This window comes from Sebastes fasciatus, chromosome 13 (assembly GCF_043250625.1).
Source record: "Sebastes fasciatus isolate fSebFas1 chromosome 13, fSebFas1.pri, whole genome shotgun sequence".
Classification (NCBI taxonomy): domain Eukaryota; kingdom Metazoa; phylum Chordata; class Actinopteri; order Perciformes; family Sebastidae; genus Sebastes; species Sebastes fasciatus.
The window spans coordinates 10,888,768-10,909,235 of record NC_133807.1 but is presented as its reverse complement, the minus strand read 5'-3'; the positions used below and the strand labels follow the sequence as shown (position 1 = coordinate 10,909,235).

The window sequence follows — 20,468 nt, the reverse complement described above, 5'->3', positions numbered from 1 at the left end:
GCCATCTTTAATTAAGCTGCCATACTATTTGAGTTCGACGATAAAACAATAAAATATGGGTTTTGAGACTGTCTATTAAGATTTATGAACTTTACCCAGAATAATAAGCAACTGAATTATTTATGAAATGTGCATTACATTACATGAACATTATATTTCCTACTGTGTAAACTAAGTGAAAAAACAAATTACTTTTTTTCCCACAATATTTAGCCTAAATCTTTCCAAGGCACAGTGCACATATTTCCATGTTAACTATGAATAGTAGATTTGTCTAGTATTGGCATGGCAACATGCTTCATTGGAATTTCATAGAGGAATGTTTAAATAATTATATAGTACACAGAATCTATATATATATATACACACACAGTACAAGTAAATACAGGTATGAGAGTATGTATGTTGATATTTCAAAGTTGTGGTTGTTGTTTTGAAAGTGCAAGTGAACAATGAACATTACCAAAATAGAAAAATAGGTGTATATAATGAATGTCAGTGAATGTATGTGTGTAAACTGTGTGCCAGATTTGATTGCAGCCTGTTGGAGTTTACAAGGAGCAGCAACCACAACTGAAGCCAATTCTTCCTCATCTGCTAGTAGCCTGTATATCTGCTGTAACACTGCAATACATGCAATCACATGTTCTTATTATTGATTTCATTAAACAAAGAAAAAACACAAAAACATTCACTTCGGAAGTTTATCTTTATTAATTTACCAGTCATTTTGTAAATGTGCAGATCATTTAAATCTCTCAAGCGAAGTCACGTTTACTGCTGAAACCGGTGTGAGGGGAATCATCGCTACGATAAAACATCTCTTCATATTCCATATTAATTTGCCGTATGTATCTGAACAGGTGAAGCATGTTATGTAAAACTGATTTCAAACACATCAGAGGAAGCCTGACCGAACGGAGCACACCTGAGTACAAAATGACACAATAGGCATGCCTTCATGAACATCTTTTGATTTGTCACTTTACAGTAGCGCTGTTAAAACTCAAAAAGGCTCGAACCAGTGTACAACAAAAGCATTATGTTACATCACAGTATAATCAAACTGCTTCACACACAGCGGCTGTTTTAAATGTGCTGGCTGAGGACAAAGGATGGTTAAAGTAATCAGTATTTTTTTAAGATGTTTTATGAATAAACATGGTGAATTTTGTTGGAAACGACACCCTGTACATAATCGATGGACACGGTGATGTATTTGAAAGATCACATAATGATGGGTGATTTCTCAAACACGATTCATGGTAACCATTTACTTCTCAACATCTCAGTATTTTCATTAGGCATCTTTGGCAGTAAATCTGATACACTGGTGAGGAGTGTTTAACCATCAAAGTGATTAAAGAGGGCATAAAGCGTGATGATTTCTCAAAGTGTTGCGTATATGAACAGATAAACCCGACATGGAGTCGTTTAAAGTTGGGCTGCTGCTATTTCAAATCACCTCTGTCCCTGAAAACAATTTAAACAAAACTATAACTTAAGAAAAATACACAAAACCACCAAGCGCCATCATCCTAGAAATAACAAATCCCTTTTCTCAGTCAAAACCCAGAAGCAACCGGCAATCCAGTATACGTGCTTTCATTTGACCCAGAATCCAAAACTGGTTTGTGAAACCATTCGATTAGAGGGGACTCTATATCATGATGTTATAAGTTGTCACAGAGTTAACAGCTCTCATTTAGACAGGCAGCATACAGCATGTTACTTGATCTCTCTCTTTCTCTCTTTATTTATATATTTATGATTTATGTACACACCCCTATACAAAGTGCAGCTATATATCACATCATTTACACACAGGTCAATGACTTATTTTAGTACATGGGGATCTAGTTCAGGAACTGTAATGAGTCATCCAAAGCAGTTTTACTTCGTAGACAGCAGAATGAAGAAGTGACGGATTTACAGACTTTCTGGACGATGAGCTGAACACAGCTGAGGACCAGCACTACTCCCACATTAAACACAGCAACAAAGACCTCAAACATCCCTAAACGCACATAAATATACAATATAACCACACTGTCTCAGTGGTGCACACTAGGTATACATCATGGCAAGACTCTGGTTTATATCAAACTTAACACAAGAATGATCTTGAATCTACATTTTCTACCTTCTGAACTCTTTTGTATTTATAATGAATGTCAGTCCTATAGGGTCACGAACAACAGAGATGTGCGCTGAAGAGTTAAATGTTTGCAGAAAAAAAGCGAAGCACACCTAAAAACTACTTTCCTAACTCTACAAAGTGCTAGTGTACAGGCATCTGGACACTAGATTGTGCGTTAGTTAGTGTAAGAAGACAGCAGCAGGCCTTTTTTTCTCATGCTATGGAGGACCAAACCTCAACCTGAAAAAACAACATTCAATGCGAAGACAAACGCAGCCTGTCATCTCCCGTTACAGCTACACGAGGCAATTTCACACGCTGGCGACTCCAGATGATAGTGGGGACTAACTCAAAAAACTTTAACACAGAGAAACCACGATAATGAAACGTCTGTGAAGCTTTGCTCAGGAGGATTTAATTGGGATGATGAGACAAAAGAGCTACTATCAAAGAGTGGAGCTTTCTCGGGACGTCGCGGCTGACTTTTTGTGACACTGCAATTTCCTATGGGCACCGAAGATTTCAGAATTTGCATTAATAATCTCGCCCAGAGCAGCTTCGATGTCTAGCAACACAAATCTGATTACAGCCTATTTCCCCCAAACATATCAGGTTGTGGTTTGGACTGCATGAACCAGCCTGGTGAGAGCAGGATGAGCAAAGAGGGACACACAGACCGATGTTAACCCAATAAAAACAATCATGCATAACACACACACACACACACACACACACACACACACACAGGACAAAACACAGATGGAAAGAACAAAATGTCAAGGCTAGCGCTAACACAATGGTAGTGTGTGTTGTGGTTTGTTGACCCAGTCCCAAGTTTTCACACAATGGGGTGTTATATCACGCAAAAAAAGACAGCAAGCAAGAGATGGAAGAGCAGCGCAGATTCACGTGTTGGCCGACATGTAGCGCAAAATGAAAAGTGCAACAACAGCAACAGCATGAAAACACACAAAATCTCAAGAGTGAGTGGAAATGGATTGGGCTACAATTGTACCATGACAGTGCAGGGGGGGCTGATGGGAGTGTGTCTGGTAGTTTGTTTACAGTGTGGATCCAAACGACAATGAGTGAGGAAACGCTTGTTCAAGTCAATAATGGCAAATCTAGCAGCCCGATACAAGAGGAACTAGTGGAGTTCATCGCCATTTGATGCATTATAATCATAGAGAGACATGTGGGAAAGATGTCTGGAGATAATGAAGGAAAAGTACATTCATGCGAGTTGAAGAACTCAGTGAGCTTATTGAGCCGTTTGGATGGAAACTATTGAGACAAACATTAAAGAGGAGGTTTAATGAACTGTCTGGTTGTGGGGTGGATTTTGCAGTTTAAGATATTAAAGCAGGAAGCCGTTAACTCGTCTCTGCTTTACTATTTTAAAGATATTCTGCATCTGACTTTATTAATTCAGAGTCCGAATCAGGTTTGTATTCCGCTAGATACGGTCATTGAAGATGGTATAATGCTTCCACCAGGCTGTATTTCCACAAAATTAGCAAAATAAACGTCACCGTCAATGGAGAAAGATGAGCGTCTGTGTATGAAGCAGTCAGCTGAACGCTGCAGGGCGACACTCAATGAACAACTAAGCTTGACAAATCAGATTTTAAACTGAGGAGTGCTGCCAGTAGCAACGATGCCGCCTATTACAGAGACACACACACACACACACTGCTAAGCTTCGGGTTATGTGCGCTTGTTTGAGTGCATTTGTGTAATTCTGCCTGTCGTTCGTGAGAGCTTTCACAGTAATCCTGTCTGTGCGTGTGCGTGCTCGAGTGTACGTGTGTGTGCGCTTTTCATCTTTACAGCGACCTTGTGTGTGTGTGTGTGTGTGTGTGTGTGTGTGTGTGTGTGTGTGTGTGTGTGTGTTTTCGTTAACTGAGCATGACTACAGCTGTCCCTGAACCAACATTAACACCAACAAGTCTGGTTACCATCTACCGTTCACATCGTCTCTTCCTCTTTGCAAAGCCCCTCTCTAGGCCCACGTTTCTCCCCCCTTCTCAACCCACGCCAAGGCCCCTCTGCAGGCCCTACAGGCCCCGCCTCCCTCCTCTCCACCAATTACTGGATCTCCTTCATCCTGTTGAGAGCGGAGCCGGCCTTGAACCACTCGATCTGCGTCTCGTTGAAGGTGTGGTTTAGAGTAATGGACTCCTGGCTGCCGTCGCTGTGCTTGATCACTGCTGCCAGGGCCTGGAGGGAGGACACAAGATCATGTGTCAAATCATTTATCCAGTTTTTAGTCTTCCAACATAATGTTAATGCGGTCCTTTGGATCAATGTTTCATTAGCGCAGGATATTGCTCACCTTGCCGGGAACAAAGGATTTCAGCCCAGTGATTGAGATCTTGTCATCTGGGCGAATTTTGTCGTAGTCGTGGGGGTCGTCAAAGGTCAGAGGCAGCAGGCCCTGCTTCTTCAGGTTTGTCTCTGTGAGGCGATGGAAATATGAGACATAACGGCAAGACGCTGACACCCATACTGTACTTCCATCAGGTAACCAGAGAAGGGCTCTTTGTCTGTCAGTGTATCGGTTACAAAGAGATAGAAGGTCATGGAGAATAATGCATGTGAGCATGTCTGTCTGGTTGTTATTGATTAGTTCTCATGATGAATTAGTTGCTCCATTTACACAGAATTCATGCTGTTGGAAACCTTTCTGATGTTGAAAGCTTTGTACAGATATGTGAACTATCAACTACACACAACAGCATTTATTTAGTGTGTTTCTGGTTCTGAAGAAATCTTTTCACAAAAAATGAATGCAACCTTCCTGAGATCAGACAGCTTTTCATCCCCCCACTTACCTACACCCAGACTTCTATATAACAAACTGGCGCTAATGGACTGTAATTATAACTTGGAGACTCTTTTAGACGCTCTTTATTCTGGCAGACTGTAAACATGCCAGGCTAAATAATCATCAGCTTGGTCTGGAAGCCGACCACACATATTAAGATGATGCTTCCCTGTTGCCTCTACCTTTCACAAAGAAAATAAATTAACAGTTTGAGTGTAAGGATAAATAGATTTAGTTGTATGCCTCCACAAACCAGTCAAGCTGCAGTTTACATCCCTGTCTGCCCAAAATGTCTAGGGATGCAACTAGGAATTATTTTCATTGTTGATTATTATGTAGATTATTTTCAGCTACAGCTGTCGCCGGCGCGGAGGCATAACAAAATTGCACACGGCTGCAGAATATATCTAAAGAGATTGATGTTTGCATGTTTTTTTTCTCTCTGTGCCCTGAAACCTACCGTGGATTCTGGCAAAGCTCTTGACGATGATGGCGCGTCCTCCAAGGTGTCGTGGCTCCAGGGCAGCGTGCTCTCTACTGGAGCCCTCTCCATAGTTCTCGTCTCCAACCACCACCCAGTTCACTCCGTTGGCCTGGATTATAGAGTTAAACAAAGACAAAGGAGACATTTAAACTGCTGTCAGGACGAGGATCGAGAAGACTAAACTCACCGCCAAACTCGCCTTGTAGTGGCGGGCCACATCAGGAACGCCTCCGAACTCTCCTGTCAGCAGGTTCTTGACCTTGTTGACGGCATCGTTGTCGATGTTGACTGCACCGATCAGCATGTTGTTGGAGATGTTGTCCAGGTGGCCGCGGAATTTCAGCCAGGGCCCGGCAGCACTGATGTGGTCAGTGGTGCACTTTCCCTTTACCTACAGCAGCAGAGGAGACGAGAGGAAGATACAGAGGACAAGGAGCTATTTAACAACGGCTATTTAACACTACAACATTTATATCATTCTGTGGAGTTTCAGTCACCTTTGTGCAAACACTTGACAAATCAGCTAAAACAATACAATCATCCAATAACCAGAAGGCCCTTCACTAATAGTAAAGCTGTCCTTCCCCTTGTCAACTAATTATTTTAAAGGATAAGGCTTTTTCTTATCGTCAGCAAATCCCATTAAAAGACCAAAACCAACAATGCATTACTCCGTCGCAATACTTTTCAACTTCTCTACCCTGTCTGTGCGTCTCAGTCCCAATCCCTTTCTTTTTTGGCTTGCCCCGTGACCTGACAATACATTTCAGATGCTATTTAGCTCTACAAGCTCACACCACAACATACATTGAAGGTTGTAATTGATAAAAGAAACGTGAATCTAGAGGAATATCGATAACATCTGACATAAAGTGAGCACACATACAATTTTTCTAGAGAGAAACATAGTTCACTGAAATAACTAAACTGATCAGAAATAAACTAATAAACTATACTTAGAACGACTTAGAGAAAAGCACATCTTAAAGGTCCTCAGTCTGATTGTAAAAGCAAGTGGCAGTGTTGTGATAAACTTGAATTAAAATTTGGCATTCAGATAATTGTTGGGATGGTTTGTGTATATTTTGTGTCTTTGATGCGTCTCATTATGTCGCTCCATCTCCTTTTCATTCCCCATAAAGCTCCGATTACATTCATAATATCATTCTGTTTATGTATGTGTCTGCTGCCTCAAGCATGTTTGAAAACTGTGGTAGCGTCTGGGACGGTTCACGATGAGGTGAGGTCTCTGAACTGCTTTGACTACAGGACCCGTCCTGAAGGGCATGAACATGGATTCTGAGCCGGCTTGAGGGCTTTAGTCTCAGACCAAGAGAAATTAGTCTGAGACAGTCTTGTAATTTGCGCTAGTCCACCACATCTGTCCTTCAATCTCCTTCTCACCTTGATGAGGACCTTCATCTCCTCCATGTCTTTTCCATGCCACCTGTCGAAGGGCTCCAGCAGCTGCAGACGGTTACTGGTGGGGCTCACATCCACCTGAACAACGTCAAATCAAGACGTAAAGCTTCTAACAAGAATATTTTCAAAGATAATAACCAAATTTTATTTGAACTCCAAAAAAATTTCCTTTTCTGTCTTGACAACTATCACATTAGACATTTCTGTCTAAACAAGCCTTGCATCGTGCTGTTGGTTTACACTTGTTTACTCTATCATGTATTGGTTCAAACTCCTACTGGGTTATTACAGATGTGCTGCTTTCTGGATTGTTGAGATTAGATACTGTATCTTTAAAAAAAATATATATATATATATATGCATACCTTTACTGAGCTGCCCTCGGCAGGGGGGTACTGGTAGGTGTCCTGGCCCGGGTCGAAGTCTTTGGAGGGGAGCTCGTCACCGGTGGGAGCTTCCAGCTTGAACTTCTCTCCGTTAGCAGCGGTCAGATAGTCGGTCTCTGGGTTGAAGTCGAGTGTCCCGGCAATGGCCATGGCAGTGACAATCTACAATGAATTACATAACAGGCATTTAGTATTAAGCCACCAAGGAATACAGAATTAACAATTTTATTTATAATGGGTAACTTTGGTATTTTTCAACCTGGACCATATTTTCCCACATTTTTATGTCTAACTGACTAATAGCGACAACAATTTCTGAAACTGGTCAAGTATTGAGGGAGAGCGCTGTAGACTGCGGCCGCTCACAGGCTGCAATATGGTGCTATTGGGGCAAGATGGCACCGTCATTTATGTCCAATTTAAGTGCTTGTCTTAGCCATGACAGGCTCTGATTATCATTCTAAGTGTCTGACATTATGGAAAGAGTCTCTCTCAAGGAGAAGTCTCGTTTTGAAATCTGGCTAGGTGACGTGTTGCCGGAAGACAACGGTGGAATATTGGAATACATCCATGGTGGAAACATGAGCGTCAGCCGGGCAGGGTTTGTTGTGTTGTGAGTACAGAAAGCGTAGCTTAGTGTTCAATGTCATGGCTGAATATTAAGATGATTTTGCGGCTGCCAGTTACAGTTCTCCCTCAATACTGGACCAGTTTCAGAATTGCTGTCCCCATTAATCAATTAGACACAAAAACGTGGGAGAATAGGGTCCAGGTTGAAAAATACCAACGTTAACCTTTAAGTCCTCCACTGTGCTGTATACATGAGCTACTGTAAGTCGGTCTATTGATGCCCATGTTATTATGAATCACTGAAATTGTGTTTTGCTTGATGTTCAACCTGCAGTGCTTCTTACCTCAGGAGAGGTGACAAAAGCGTGAGTAGCTGGGTTAGCATCATTCCTGGCAGTGAAGTTCCTGTTGTAGGACGTGACGATAGTATTCTTCTCTCCTTTTTTCACATCCTTCCTGAAGAAAGTCAAAACACCGAACATGTTAGTCTGATGCGTTGTGTGTTTAACCTACATCACACAGAGGAATTTTCTATTTGATCTTCAGACTTTACTTTGTACTTTTGTGCGGTGAGCAACCTGTTTCAAATCAGTTTACAATACTAACAGTCTAAAGCCCTGCTAGTGGCCTGTAGTTACTGCATATGAAAGTGAAGTGAACAATGTATTGATGATTTCCCTGTTCTTACAGCCTTTCTAAATGAAGAACCAATAAAAGGGTTCATTCTCTTGGAAGCATAAATGTGCAAATTTCATGGCAATCGGAATATGAGATTTATTAAATGTAAATTTGTAATTTTGGCCTCTGATTAATGCTAGAATAAAGTTTATCAAACATCCAAAATGGGAAGAGTTCTGGTGATCATGATCTATGATGATCTCTTTAGATTTAGATTTATTGTGTAAAGTTGGAAAAAGTTGGTGCAGTGGTAGTGTGAGAGGAAAGGTCACCAGAAACAGTAGTATTCACCCTACAGGCACCAGAAATATTCACAGTGCATTTAATGAAAATCCAGTCATGAACCAATGTTGGTAAAGCGGAAATCAAGAAATCCTCATCTGTGGGATACTTCTACAAAATGTCATGGCAATCTGGCCTGTGGTTGTTGAGATATTTTGCTCTGGACTAGAACAGAATAATCACCTGCCATGATCCTGCTGCCAGCGGGGCGCAAGTAACCTTTACAAATGGGGTGCATACCTGTCCCACTGTCCGATGCAGGGTCCACAAGCGTTGGCCAGGACGATTCCACCAACATCACTCAGGATCTTGGACTAAAAGAGGGACAACATGAATTTGAAAAAATCCTTTCCTGCATCTTTTAAACACACACAATTGTATTTATCTTAAAAACCTGCTGAAAAAAAGAAACTGCCCAAATGCTACTGGTCACTTGCTAAATGTTGTTGAGATTCTGACTCACATATCCATCTCTCTCGATAGTGGCGCGGATCTGCTCAGAACCAGGGGTGACTGTGAACTGGGCCTTGCACTTCAGACCTTTATCCAAAGCCTGCTTGGCCAGAGAGGCCGCCCTGCCCATGTCCTCGTAGCTTGAGTTGGTGCAGCTGCCGATCAGACCTGCAAGAGACAAGTTCAATGTTTGTAAGAGAACTGAGAAGGAGGAAAATGAGAGAGTATACAGTTACAGTGGCAGATTGGAAGTATTCATCTATTTTTGCATATGAAATGAGAGGAAAATTAGAAGACACAAAAGACAAAACAAGTCTGTAATAATACATCTTTATCGTCATAATCATATTCTACTCATTCTGTCAATGATTGGCATTATTACTCATTCTAGTGAGCTACTTTGGAAGACCACATGACAGGGCTGTAATGTGATCTGATCATATCTGGAAAATATAACACAGCTCGTAGGAACAAAGAAAGAAATATCAAATTTCACTAGACAAAGCATTTTTCAATTGTAACATAATACAGCTGTGTCACAAATACTGACCGACTTTAACCTCCAGGGGCCAGCCGTTCTTCTTGGCTGTAGCCCCGATCTCAGACACGGGGTGGGCCAGGTCGGGGGTGAACGGCCCGTTGATGTGGGGCTTCAACTGGTAGAGGAGGAGGAGGGAAAACAGTCATAAAAGGGAGTAATGTGGGACATGTATGCTATAAATATTGTTTTCTAAATTTGGACACTTTTAAAAGCACATTTGAGCCACCTCATGCAGCATCGTAAACACATGATACGGTAAACAAGACGAAGCAAACAGTATGTGAGTGAATGAGAAGTGCTGTAGTTCCTTTTAGTGGACAGCACTTGAAATCTCCTCAGGAAAGCTTAAACATACCAACATAAGCAAAATTTGGTAGGTCAATGATTCTTAGAGGTTATCAATATGATATCCAGAGCATTAATGTAGCAGCAAACAACTATTAGCTATGTAAAGATACAGAGGAGTAATGTCTACCTGAGCAGAGAACGAAGTCTTTCTCCCTCTGTGTGTCGTAATCTGAGTTTCTCTGTGCTTTGTTGACATAGCCAGCCGCACGTGCTTTTAGTGCATGTGAGCGTGCCCCACTGGCTAGCTCACGGCCGCTGCTCTGCACTGCACTCATAAGGCAGTTACAGCTGATAATAATACCTTACATTACATGACTCGTGAAAATGTTTTGACTCACCTCGCTCAGGTTGATCTCTACGACCTGGTCGTATTCACAGCCTTTATCTGGGACCAAGTCATCTTTGAACTGATCAGCCACAGAGGCAATCTCTGAGAGGGGGGGGACACAGCTGGAGGTGAGACACAGTGAATCAAGACTAAACAGACCAAAACTAAACAGGAAGAGACTGACCTCCACGGCCAGTTTTCTCCATGTACGTCTTCATGCGGTGGTTGTAGGGGAAGACGGACGTGGTAGCTCCAATCTCAGCACCCATGTTACAGATAGTGGCCATTCCTGAAATAAATGCGAGTGTCACTTTAGCCTTTGAGTAACATATACTGCACTAAAGTTGAAGAAATGTATTATCTATTCAAGCAAAATATGGATAGTAGTTGAAGTTGTCACTGTTCTTCCTTTCTTTGATTTTCACATGTAAACACAGAGAATGTCTTCAAATAATTCGTATTGTATCTCATCCTTACCAGTGCAGGAGATGGAGTCAACTCCAGGCCCATGATACTCCACAATGGCTCCGGTGCCGCCCTTCACAGTCAGGATTCCAGCCACCTTCAGGATGACGTCCTTTGGCGAGGTCCAGCCAGACAAGGATCCTGTCAGCTTCACTCCAATCACCTGAGGGAAATAAAACACACACACAGGCTTAAACTAATGGGAAACAAAAAACTAACACAAACATTCATGAAGACATTTAATGGTTTAAAATGAAATTGAAATTAATTTACAAGATTTCAGGTGTCAAGAACTCACATTAGGACACTTGAGCTCCCAAGGGATTCCGGCCATGACATCCACGGCGTCAGCTCCCCCCACTCCGATACAGATGGACCCCAGGCCACCGCCATTGGGAGTGTGGGAGTCTGTACCAATCAGCATCACTCCGGGATAGGCATAATTCTCCAGGATTATCTGTCCAAAGGAAGGGACATTCACAGTCAGTCACACATTTTTCATCCTTTTCTGGAAGGACACATAAATCATTCTGCAAAGTGAAGCTCAAACATCCAAGAGAAATAACAATATACAAAACCCACTTTTGGAGTATTAGAAAAATCCATTTATGGCATCATTATAAATCGGTGTACTGTACCTGATGGATGATCCCTGATCCAGGTTTCCAGAAGCCAACTCCATATTTGGCACCAGCCGTGGCAAGGAAGTTGTACACTTCCTCGTTTACTTCCTGTGTTGAGGGTGATTGGGGAAATATTTATTTTCATATATGATACATGAGTGTCCTTGATGTAACCATAACATAATAAACTTGGCTGCAGCACTTAATTTTGAATCCTGTAATCCAACAGACAATTTGATCAAACCGTCAGAATTGGAACCAACACAGAAAACTGTTTAACGCTGCTGCCTCGAATCCCTGCCAGCGGAGAATCAAATCCTGCTCAACAAATGTTACACTTGACTGAATTTGACTTTCTACTGACAAAAAAAATCTAATTTCAAGTTAGTTCAAGACAATATACGATACTGTCAGTTCAAAATACACTGCAATATAATGAAAAGTTATCTCAAAATGCCATTTGCACTGTATGAACACTACCCAAAATAGAAATTGGCTCTTGTTCACTCATTGTATTAACTGACAAAAACTGGCTCAAATGACAACCTGAGCCAAAAGCCAGAGGAGAAACTTATAAAGCTGCTGAGTCTCTCTATAACTGCGTCCTGCAAACACATTAATGGGATCTCATGAGGCTGGTATCGGATACACACTTTGCAAGTGCACAAGCTTAATGTTGATGTCTGTTGCTGTTGGTATCAAGTGTGTGTACGTGTGTGTGTATGTGACTGGCTGTATAAACTTGAACCAGCACTCGTCGCCTTAACCTGAAATCAGCATTACATGGTGTTTTAATGATTCATTATTAAAACATTTTCAAACCAGAGTAACTATCGCTTCCTTTTATTATTTGTTTTGTGGTAATAAACATGCCAGACCAAGTCCATTTGTCCAGATTCTCTGTCTGACCAGATTACACTGAAAACGCAGGGCAGAATGGAGGCCGGTAGCACAGCAGGAAGGCACAAAAACATGCATCTCAGTAGGTGGAAAAAGTATCAAAAGACAAATCTTTTTCTTCTGTCTAGGGTTGCAAAAGATTGGGGAATTTCCGGAAAAAATTAAAATCAAAGGGAAGTTAAGCTTGCACAATTTCAATTTAAAAAGCAGTAATAGGATACTAGGTCTTATGGCATGTTTTGGTTAAAATTAAAATCATTGAATTGAATTGTAACCATGCACTGAATTCAGCAGCGCAATCTACAGCACACTACTGCACTGTCTGAGCCAAAGGACTACATGCTTTCATGATGTCACTTTTGATTATATTACTGGAGTGAATATATTTTATATTGTTTATGATATTTCAGTCAACCAGCAGATAGTAGCCTAAAGCACACAGTTCATTACTTACTAACACCTTCTGTTGTTACTATGTGGGATGTAGCTTGATTGAGCTAATTGAGGAGTTTTAATTAATCAATTTATATTCATTCTTTATTGTAAAACATATTTTTTTATAAAATGAGTTGTTCACTTTAAATCTTAGGTTTGTACACGGCTCACACCGTTGGCTCAAATTTTCAAAGTACCTTTCCCCATTAGTTAACTTGCTAGCTAACTCACCACATGGCACATTTCACATTGTATGTATTTGACAAATTAATAGATATATTTGGCAAATTAATGGACTATGTCTGCTTATAATATGGTAAAAGAGCTGTTTCTATCGGCATACGACGTGGTAAATACAGCCTGAGCATATAACCCCTTTATTTCCATTTTATTCCCATTGATTCTCATATATTCCTGTTAATTCCCATGGAAAGTCTACACCTTGAATATTCCCAGAATTTTGCAACTCTCCTTCTGCCAATGTCAAAGTCCAAACAATGACTGTACCATAAAAATATATATATACAATATATATACTGTATAATACTCCATCCATCTGTCCTCACCTTGGCCCTCTGCAGGTCCTCGGGTCCTCCGATTTGAGCCTCAATCAGATGATCACAGTGGATGGTGGAGGGAACCGCCACCCTGGCCAGACCACTGCTGATGAACTGTAGCATGGCCATCTGAGCTGTGGCGTCTTGCATAGCCACGCGGTCTGGACGCAGACGCAGGTAAGTGCGGCCGCGGTCGATGTCCTGCCCCGCTGGATCATCCAGGTGACCGTACACAATCTTCTCCGACAGAGTGAGAGGCCTGCCGAGCCTGGTTGGGTGGAGTAATGGAGAGATGCGGTAAAAATTGTGTTTTGTAGAGTCAAATACTACAAGTTTTATTAATTTGTCTAAAAACATCTTACTTCTAATGTCTATATAGTGTATTTCAAGTGTTCTGTTCTTCCGTATGTTGTGTCTCACTTTTGGAAAGTAGTGTACTGTATGTCGCCTGTTGCCAAGAATCATGGAAAAGCCCTTAACACCAAAAGCAAATACGGCTTATCAGGACAGCAAACACTTGGGGGCCAACTGTTCATATAATAGTCATAGAACAGCCACACTAAAGGAATCTCCTATTCCTGGATTACAGCATGTGGTAAGCTCAGTAAAAGAGGAACACCAGGACATCCAAAGTTAGCTCCGTGGGCCCTGCTGGCACTCACACGTCAACACTGTAAATGTCACCAGATTAACTGTGCAGCTGTAATAAACACCAGCCATTCCTCATGAGCCAAACTGTAATCAACAAGGACTCTGTGTGTTTGTGTGTATTTCTGAGAAGGATGACCGCTGACCTTTTGCGCACAATGTTGATGTTCTCGTGCAGCTTCTCATAGTTAATGCTGGAGCCGGGCTCAAAGCGGCTCATGGCCACCTTGGCCTTGGCGCTGAAGGCTGCGGAGACATGAAGACGCCTCGCCCCGGTTCCAAGGGCCAGCTGGACCAGAGGGAACAGAGGACATGTTTGAGACATAACACCATAAACAAAGTTTTATTGTACAGTTTAGGACTAACACATTAAGTTCTGAGTTATATAATAACTATGCGGAGGAAATAGAGGCAATTAAATGCTGCAAGAGTAGGACCGTGTGTGAGGATAGTTAAAACATAATCTTGCAAGTGGCACCATTAAAAATGTGGCATACAGAAAGACAGAAGAGGAAGAATCCACCATTTTGGTCCCAAAAGGCTCGGTCAGTTTGGTTAGACATCCCGACCCGCTCTACAAGATCAGTATTGGAGCCGAATAAAGCATATTTTAATTGATCAGTCATTGTTAATTCTGTTTATCTTATCCCACTGTTCTCCATCTATACCAGCCGACAAGAATGACCCACTGGACTTGTTAAAATCCTAGAACCAATTTCTAACATATGCCACGTAAATAACAGTGTGCTTCAGCCAGCAAAGAGACTCTCGTTTTGCTTCCATTTTAGCAACAATTTTAGTTGTTTTTTTTTAACCAACAACTGCAACTAACGATTATTTTTATAGTCGATTAATCTGTCGATTATTTTCTCGATTAATCAACTAGTTGTTTGGTCTACAGCATATATATACTGTATATATCTACAGTATATATATGTTTGTTAAGAGTAGGGCTGCAACTAACGACTATTTGTATTGTCGATTAAGACATTTTGAGGTGACCAAAATGTGTTCTCGATTAATCGATTAGTTGTTTGGTCTATAAAATGTCAGAAAATGGTGAAAAATGTTGATTGGTGTTTCCCAAAGCCTAAAATGACGTCCTCAAATGACTTGTTTTGTCCACAACTCAAAGATATTCAGTTTACTGTCATAGAGGAGTAAAGAAACCAGAAAATATTCACATTTAAGAAGCTGGAATCAGAGAATTTTTCTTTCTTAAAGAATCAAACCGATTAATAGATTATCAAAATAGTTAGCAATTAATTCAATAGTTGACAACTAATCAATCAATTGTTACAGCTCTAGCTGAATTGTGTCAGGATTTTGTTCATGCCGGTAAAAACAGCAGGTTATGAAAGTCCAAATCTTCCTGCTACAGCAACATCAGACTGACATTAATCTATCTGTATACACTGTATAAATAAAGCATTTCAAGACCTTTCTTTCGATAACTTTAATGTACTTTTTATTCATACGTTTATAATGGAGTAAAATGCATTACATATATAACTATTACATCAAAACTCTGGCAGAAACCTAATATCAGACTGAATGTTAGAATTTAAATCAGGCCACTGCTTCAAGTGTGAGTCATTTTTATTAGTTGATGTCATTTGCCACTACCAGCAAAGTAAGCTATATTATAGGATTGGATTTAAACCAGTCATGCCAATGAGCGATTCTAGGCGACACACAAGGGATGCTATGTTCACTTGGTGAATATCTGACCCTCAGTGTTTATATTATTCAGTGGAAAGTCATCTTGCTCAGAGAAAACTGGGTGAGAGTTTATACGGCTCATATTTCAGGGGCTAGCAGCACCCGCTAGGCTGTCACTGACAGTCTGATACACTACACTGTTTACTACGTATGAACACTAGAGGTTAAGAGGCAAAGTAAATCAGAAGAGCATTGTTAACTAACAAAATCAGTGTAAATAAACCAGCAGGAGTGGAAAATTTGCTCAGAGGCCCTTTCTCATAGCTCCAGGAAATGGTGTTTTTTGGTGGCCAGCATTGACAAGTGATCAAAGATTAGCTAAATATGGTCAGTTTGGTCTTTTCCTTAAGTTAAACCTAAATGAGGAGAATATCCATCTAGTCTATACAAACTGTGCAAATCTTTGACAGTGTATTGTGGCAACACCACTGACACACTGACACACCACTGACCAGCAGGTTCAGTGTTGTCCAGCTATTTTGACAGTAACAAGTGCAAGTGGTTCATGAAGAACTTGTTTGAATGCATAGTTTTTATATAATGTAAACTCAATGCAATGCTATCCAACCCATATTGATCCAAATAATAAACTAAACATGTAAGGACTGAGACTATGCCCTTTTCTACATTGCATTGCATTGACTCTCTTCAAATGGAAAAATACTACCATGGCACCATCTCATAAATGTTGGCTAAAGGAGGTCATGGCACATCTCAAACTCAGACAACTCAAGCACACTACTCTGGAAACCATTTTGTCTTCTTTTCACAACTAATCTCCATTACTGTGTGTAATATAACAGGTATATTATCTTATTCTCCCAGACCTCATACCAGCAGACAACAAATATGCATTGTTTACAAGAAACAGATTAGATTAGCAGGTTACTTTATGAGCAGCAGACTTATTTGTGTTTACATCCTTTTTGTAAACAGATGCTTACCGAAGGCCCTGTGCTATTAAAATAAACATATACCATCTGATTTGACCCACTAGCCAACATAAGACCTATGTTGGCTAGTGGGTTTAATGTCTATTAAACTCCTCAACAACTCGTAACATAAAGCTATCACAATGACAGTGCAATATGTTAAATTGGGACAGTGCAATATGTTGCATCTGTGTAATATTGGGCTATTGTCTGTGCAATATGGGCAAGACGGTAGACGGTGCAGTGCACTACCTGGGTGCAATACCTGCCATGGTGTGTGTGATAGTATGTGCCATTATGTACGTGGACTGTGTATGTGTTGAAACATCTGTTTCTGTGAAACTGTTTCCCTGTCTTGTGTGGAATCGTTTATTATTTTTGTTGATGCTGTTTTAATTTAGTGTTTGTAACTGCAGTTGGATGGAGTCCAGGAAAAATGTCCCCACGGGGACAATAAAAGTATATCTTATCTTATCTTAACACACTGCTGTGCATCAGTCCCAGCTCTCAGGAGTAAACTATGTATTTGTTTCCTCCTTTATACCATATGATATTCATTTATGGGAATAATAGATGCAGACATATGCAATGGTTTATACTGTATGTGTGATGACATAAAAGCTTTTTGATTTATATTCTGAAATTCCAATGGAAATATTTAGATAATAAATTGATGAAGCACCAATAAAAGCAAGACCTCACCCAGCAGACAACAAATATTCATTGTTTACAAGACATAGATAGGCAGCAGGTTACTTTATGAGCAGCAGACTTATTTGTGTTTACATAAACAGATGCTTAACGAAGGCCCTGTGCTATTCAAATAAACATATACTATCTGATTTGACCCACTAGCCAACATGAGGCCAGAAACACACTGCTGTGCATCAGCATACATACTGCATATTAGTATTCTGGGGGTATCGTTCCTATGCAGAGGGTAGGTTAGGTTATTTATTGACTACACTTAATACTTTATTTATTGTGTTGAGTTGAATGTGCTATTTATTTTATACTGTAATTACCGTGTGACTTTTCTACCTTTTTTCTTTTCTTAAAGCTGACTCGGTGTAAACTGCTCACAATTCAAATGTACTTATTTTAGGTGCAAATGGCAACTAAGACTCTTGAATCTTGCATCTTGCATCTTGAATCTTGATAATGAATCCGGAGTGAACTGTTATGAAGTGCGTATTGAGGAAACTACTGTAACCTTGTGATCACCTTGCACACATCAGGCCACCTGGGACCGTTTTCAGCCTCTTTTCAGTTTGATAACGTGTGAACTAGTTACTAGTGGTAACAACAACACGGTGTAACGGTGGTTGCTGTGGTTTCGGAGCTGGTTTATAACCGTTACAACGCGTCGCCATGGTGAGTCAACCGAGGACACTGTGACCTGACCGGAGCGGCTCGTGAGCTCTTTACTACACATTCAGCCGCTGTCGGTCACATTTAAGACCCGGCGGCTGAATTACACGACAAAACATATCTGTTGTCACATGTGTGGTCGATAGCAAAGCAGTTAAAAGCTCTGTGAAAGTGAAATAACCGTTTTCTTACCCGCAGTCTGGTGACAGTCAAACAGTAGGACGCCATTTTGTTCACTGACAAAGATGAGTGTGTCGCCCTCCTGTGACGTAGATGGCTCAGGGAGCGCGCTACTGGGTTAAAGAATACATACATAAAAGATTAAATAATAAAGTGAATTATTAAAGTATATTATTATTATTATTATTATTATTATTATTATTATTGTTATTATTATTATTATAACAATAACAATAATATATATTTTTAAATTATGATAACAATAATAATTGGTAATTATTATTATTATTATTATTATTATTATGACAATAACAATAATAATAATAATAATAATAAAAATGTTGATAATAATGATAATTGGTATTAGTAGTAGTAGTAGTAGTAGGGTATTATTATTATTAGTAGTAGTAGTAGTAGTAGTAGGGTATTATTATTATTATTATTATTATTATAACAATAATAATAATAATATATTTTTTAAATTATGATAATAATAATAATTGGTTATTATTATTATTATTAGTATTAGTAGTAGTAGGCTATTATTATTATTATTATAATTATAATTACAACAACATCAATAATAATTCAAATAAAAATGATGATAATAATAATGATAATAATAATAATAATAATAATAATAATAAAAAATGATGATGATAATAATAATTGGTATTATTATTAGTAGTAGTAGTAGTAGTAGGCTATTATTATTATTATTATTATTATTATTATTATTTTATTATTATATTGGTGTTGTTGTTGTTGTTGTTGTTCCATAAACATAAACGACAAAAAATAAAATTAAGTTTCTACATGACTTGTGCCAGTAACATCCTGATAACACCTATATTACATATAAATCTAATCTGTTTCTCACATGTATTAACTAGGCAGTGGGGGAGAGTAACAGACATTTACTTGAGTACTGTACTTAAGTAAAATTTTTGAAGTACCTACTGCACTTAATTTCAGAGGAAAATATTGTACTTTTACTCCTCTATGTTTATTTGACAGTTACAATTACTTTTAAGTTTCAGATTTTACATAGGCCTGCAAAACATATCATTATCTGAAAAAATATTACGCATTGAAAGATTAAATGACCTAACATTGTGTAAAATAGTTAGCTAGGTCTATAGTACCCGGGACATAACTAAAACCAGCTCCACCTACACAACAGAACACAACATTAAAATGTTGCTTACACAGTGATCCAGCAATAATGATGATCCAGTAATACAACCCTCTGACAAGGGCCTACTACTGCACAACAAGTAGGTTACTTTAAATTGGGATACTTTTGGATACAATCTTTTACTGCTAATACTTTTGTACTTCCGCTTAAGTAAATGAATGTAGGACTTTAATGGAGCATTCTATTTTATTTTTTATTTATTTTATTTTACTTTTTCATCAACAACATAACTTTGCAATCCATTCAGTGTGAAATACCAAATACAGAAGTGTGCATTTTGACACATTTTTCAAAAACAAATAAAGAATAAAATTAAATCATGAATTAAATTAAATTAATAAAAAGTAGAATGAAGAACAGAATTATCAACTAAACCACAGTATAGGTAAAATAATAATAGTAATACACATATACATATGTATTTTCAAACATACATAAACAATCAGCAACAAAAGATCATAATATAAACGTAAATACACATAGTCACACAGACAAGTTAAGGTACATATCAGATGTCTACAGCCAATGTATGTTGTAATTTGGTTTGAATGAGAATCAGTTACGCAAGAGTACACAGTTTTAGAAATTACTTAATGGAGCATTTTAAAGTGTAGTATTGCTACTATCTTAAGGAACTATATTCATAATACATAACATAATATCACATATAATATGATATAAATATAATGAGTGAATATGTTTTTATAGTTTAATGCAATATTAGACACTGCAGTCGCATAAAAACATAACTATCTGGAGGACATTACTGAAGTAAAGAAAAGTAAAAATGTACTTGGGCATTTATTTTTTTCAGGCTCACTTTGTACTATCTGTTAACTTGATGTGTCATGTTCAACTCTATCTTATCTTATTTTGAAAATATTTTCTACTTGAAGTACATCACACAATACTTAACAAAACACTTTGTCCTGGAAAAAAACAAACAATAATCTATTTCAAATGCCTTAAAATGACATT

General features: G+C 39.1%; 1 protein-coding gene across 1 annotated transcript; it reads right to left on the bottom strand.

Moving 5' to 3' along the window:
- Positions 1-690: 690 nt before the first annotated feature.
- LOC141780266 (aconitate hydratase, mitochondrial-like) lies at positions 691-18,396 on the bottom strand. Its single transcript, XM_074655415.1, has 18 exons — positions 18,305-18,396; positions 14,234-14,376; positions 13,449-13,707; positions 11,563-11,655; positions 11,223-11,381; positions 10,937-11,087; positions 10,644-10,748; positions 10,470-10,561; positions 9,793-9,898; positions 9,253-9,410; positions 9,030-9,103; positions 8,174-8,285; positions 7,239-7,421; positions 6,856-6,951; positions 5,651-5,842; positions 5,428-5,560; positions 4,476-4,597; positions 691-4,360 (listed from the first exon to the last, which is right to left on the bottom strand). The coding sequence occupies exons 1-18, from the start codon at positions 18,338-18,340 to the stop codon at positions 4,229-4,231; spliced, it is 2,346 nt and encodes a 781-aa protein (XP_074511516.1). The 5' UTR covers positions 18,341-18,396; the 3' UTR covers positions 691-4,228.
- Positions 18,397-20,468: the final 2,072 nt, after the last annotated feature.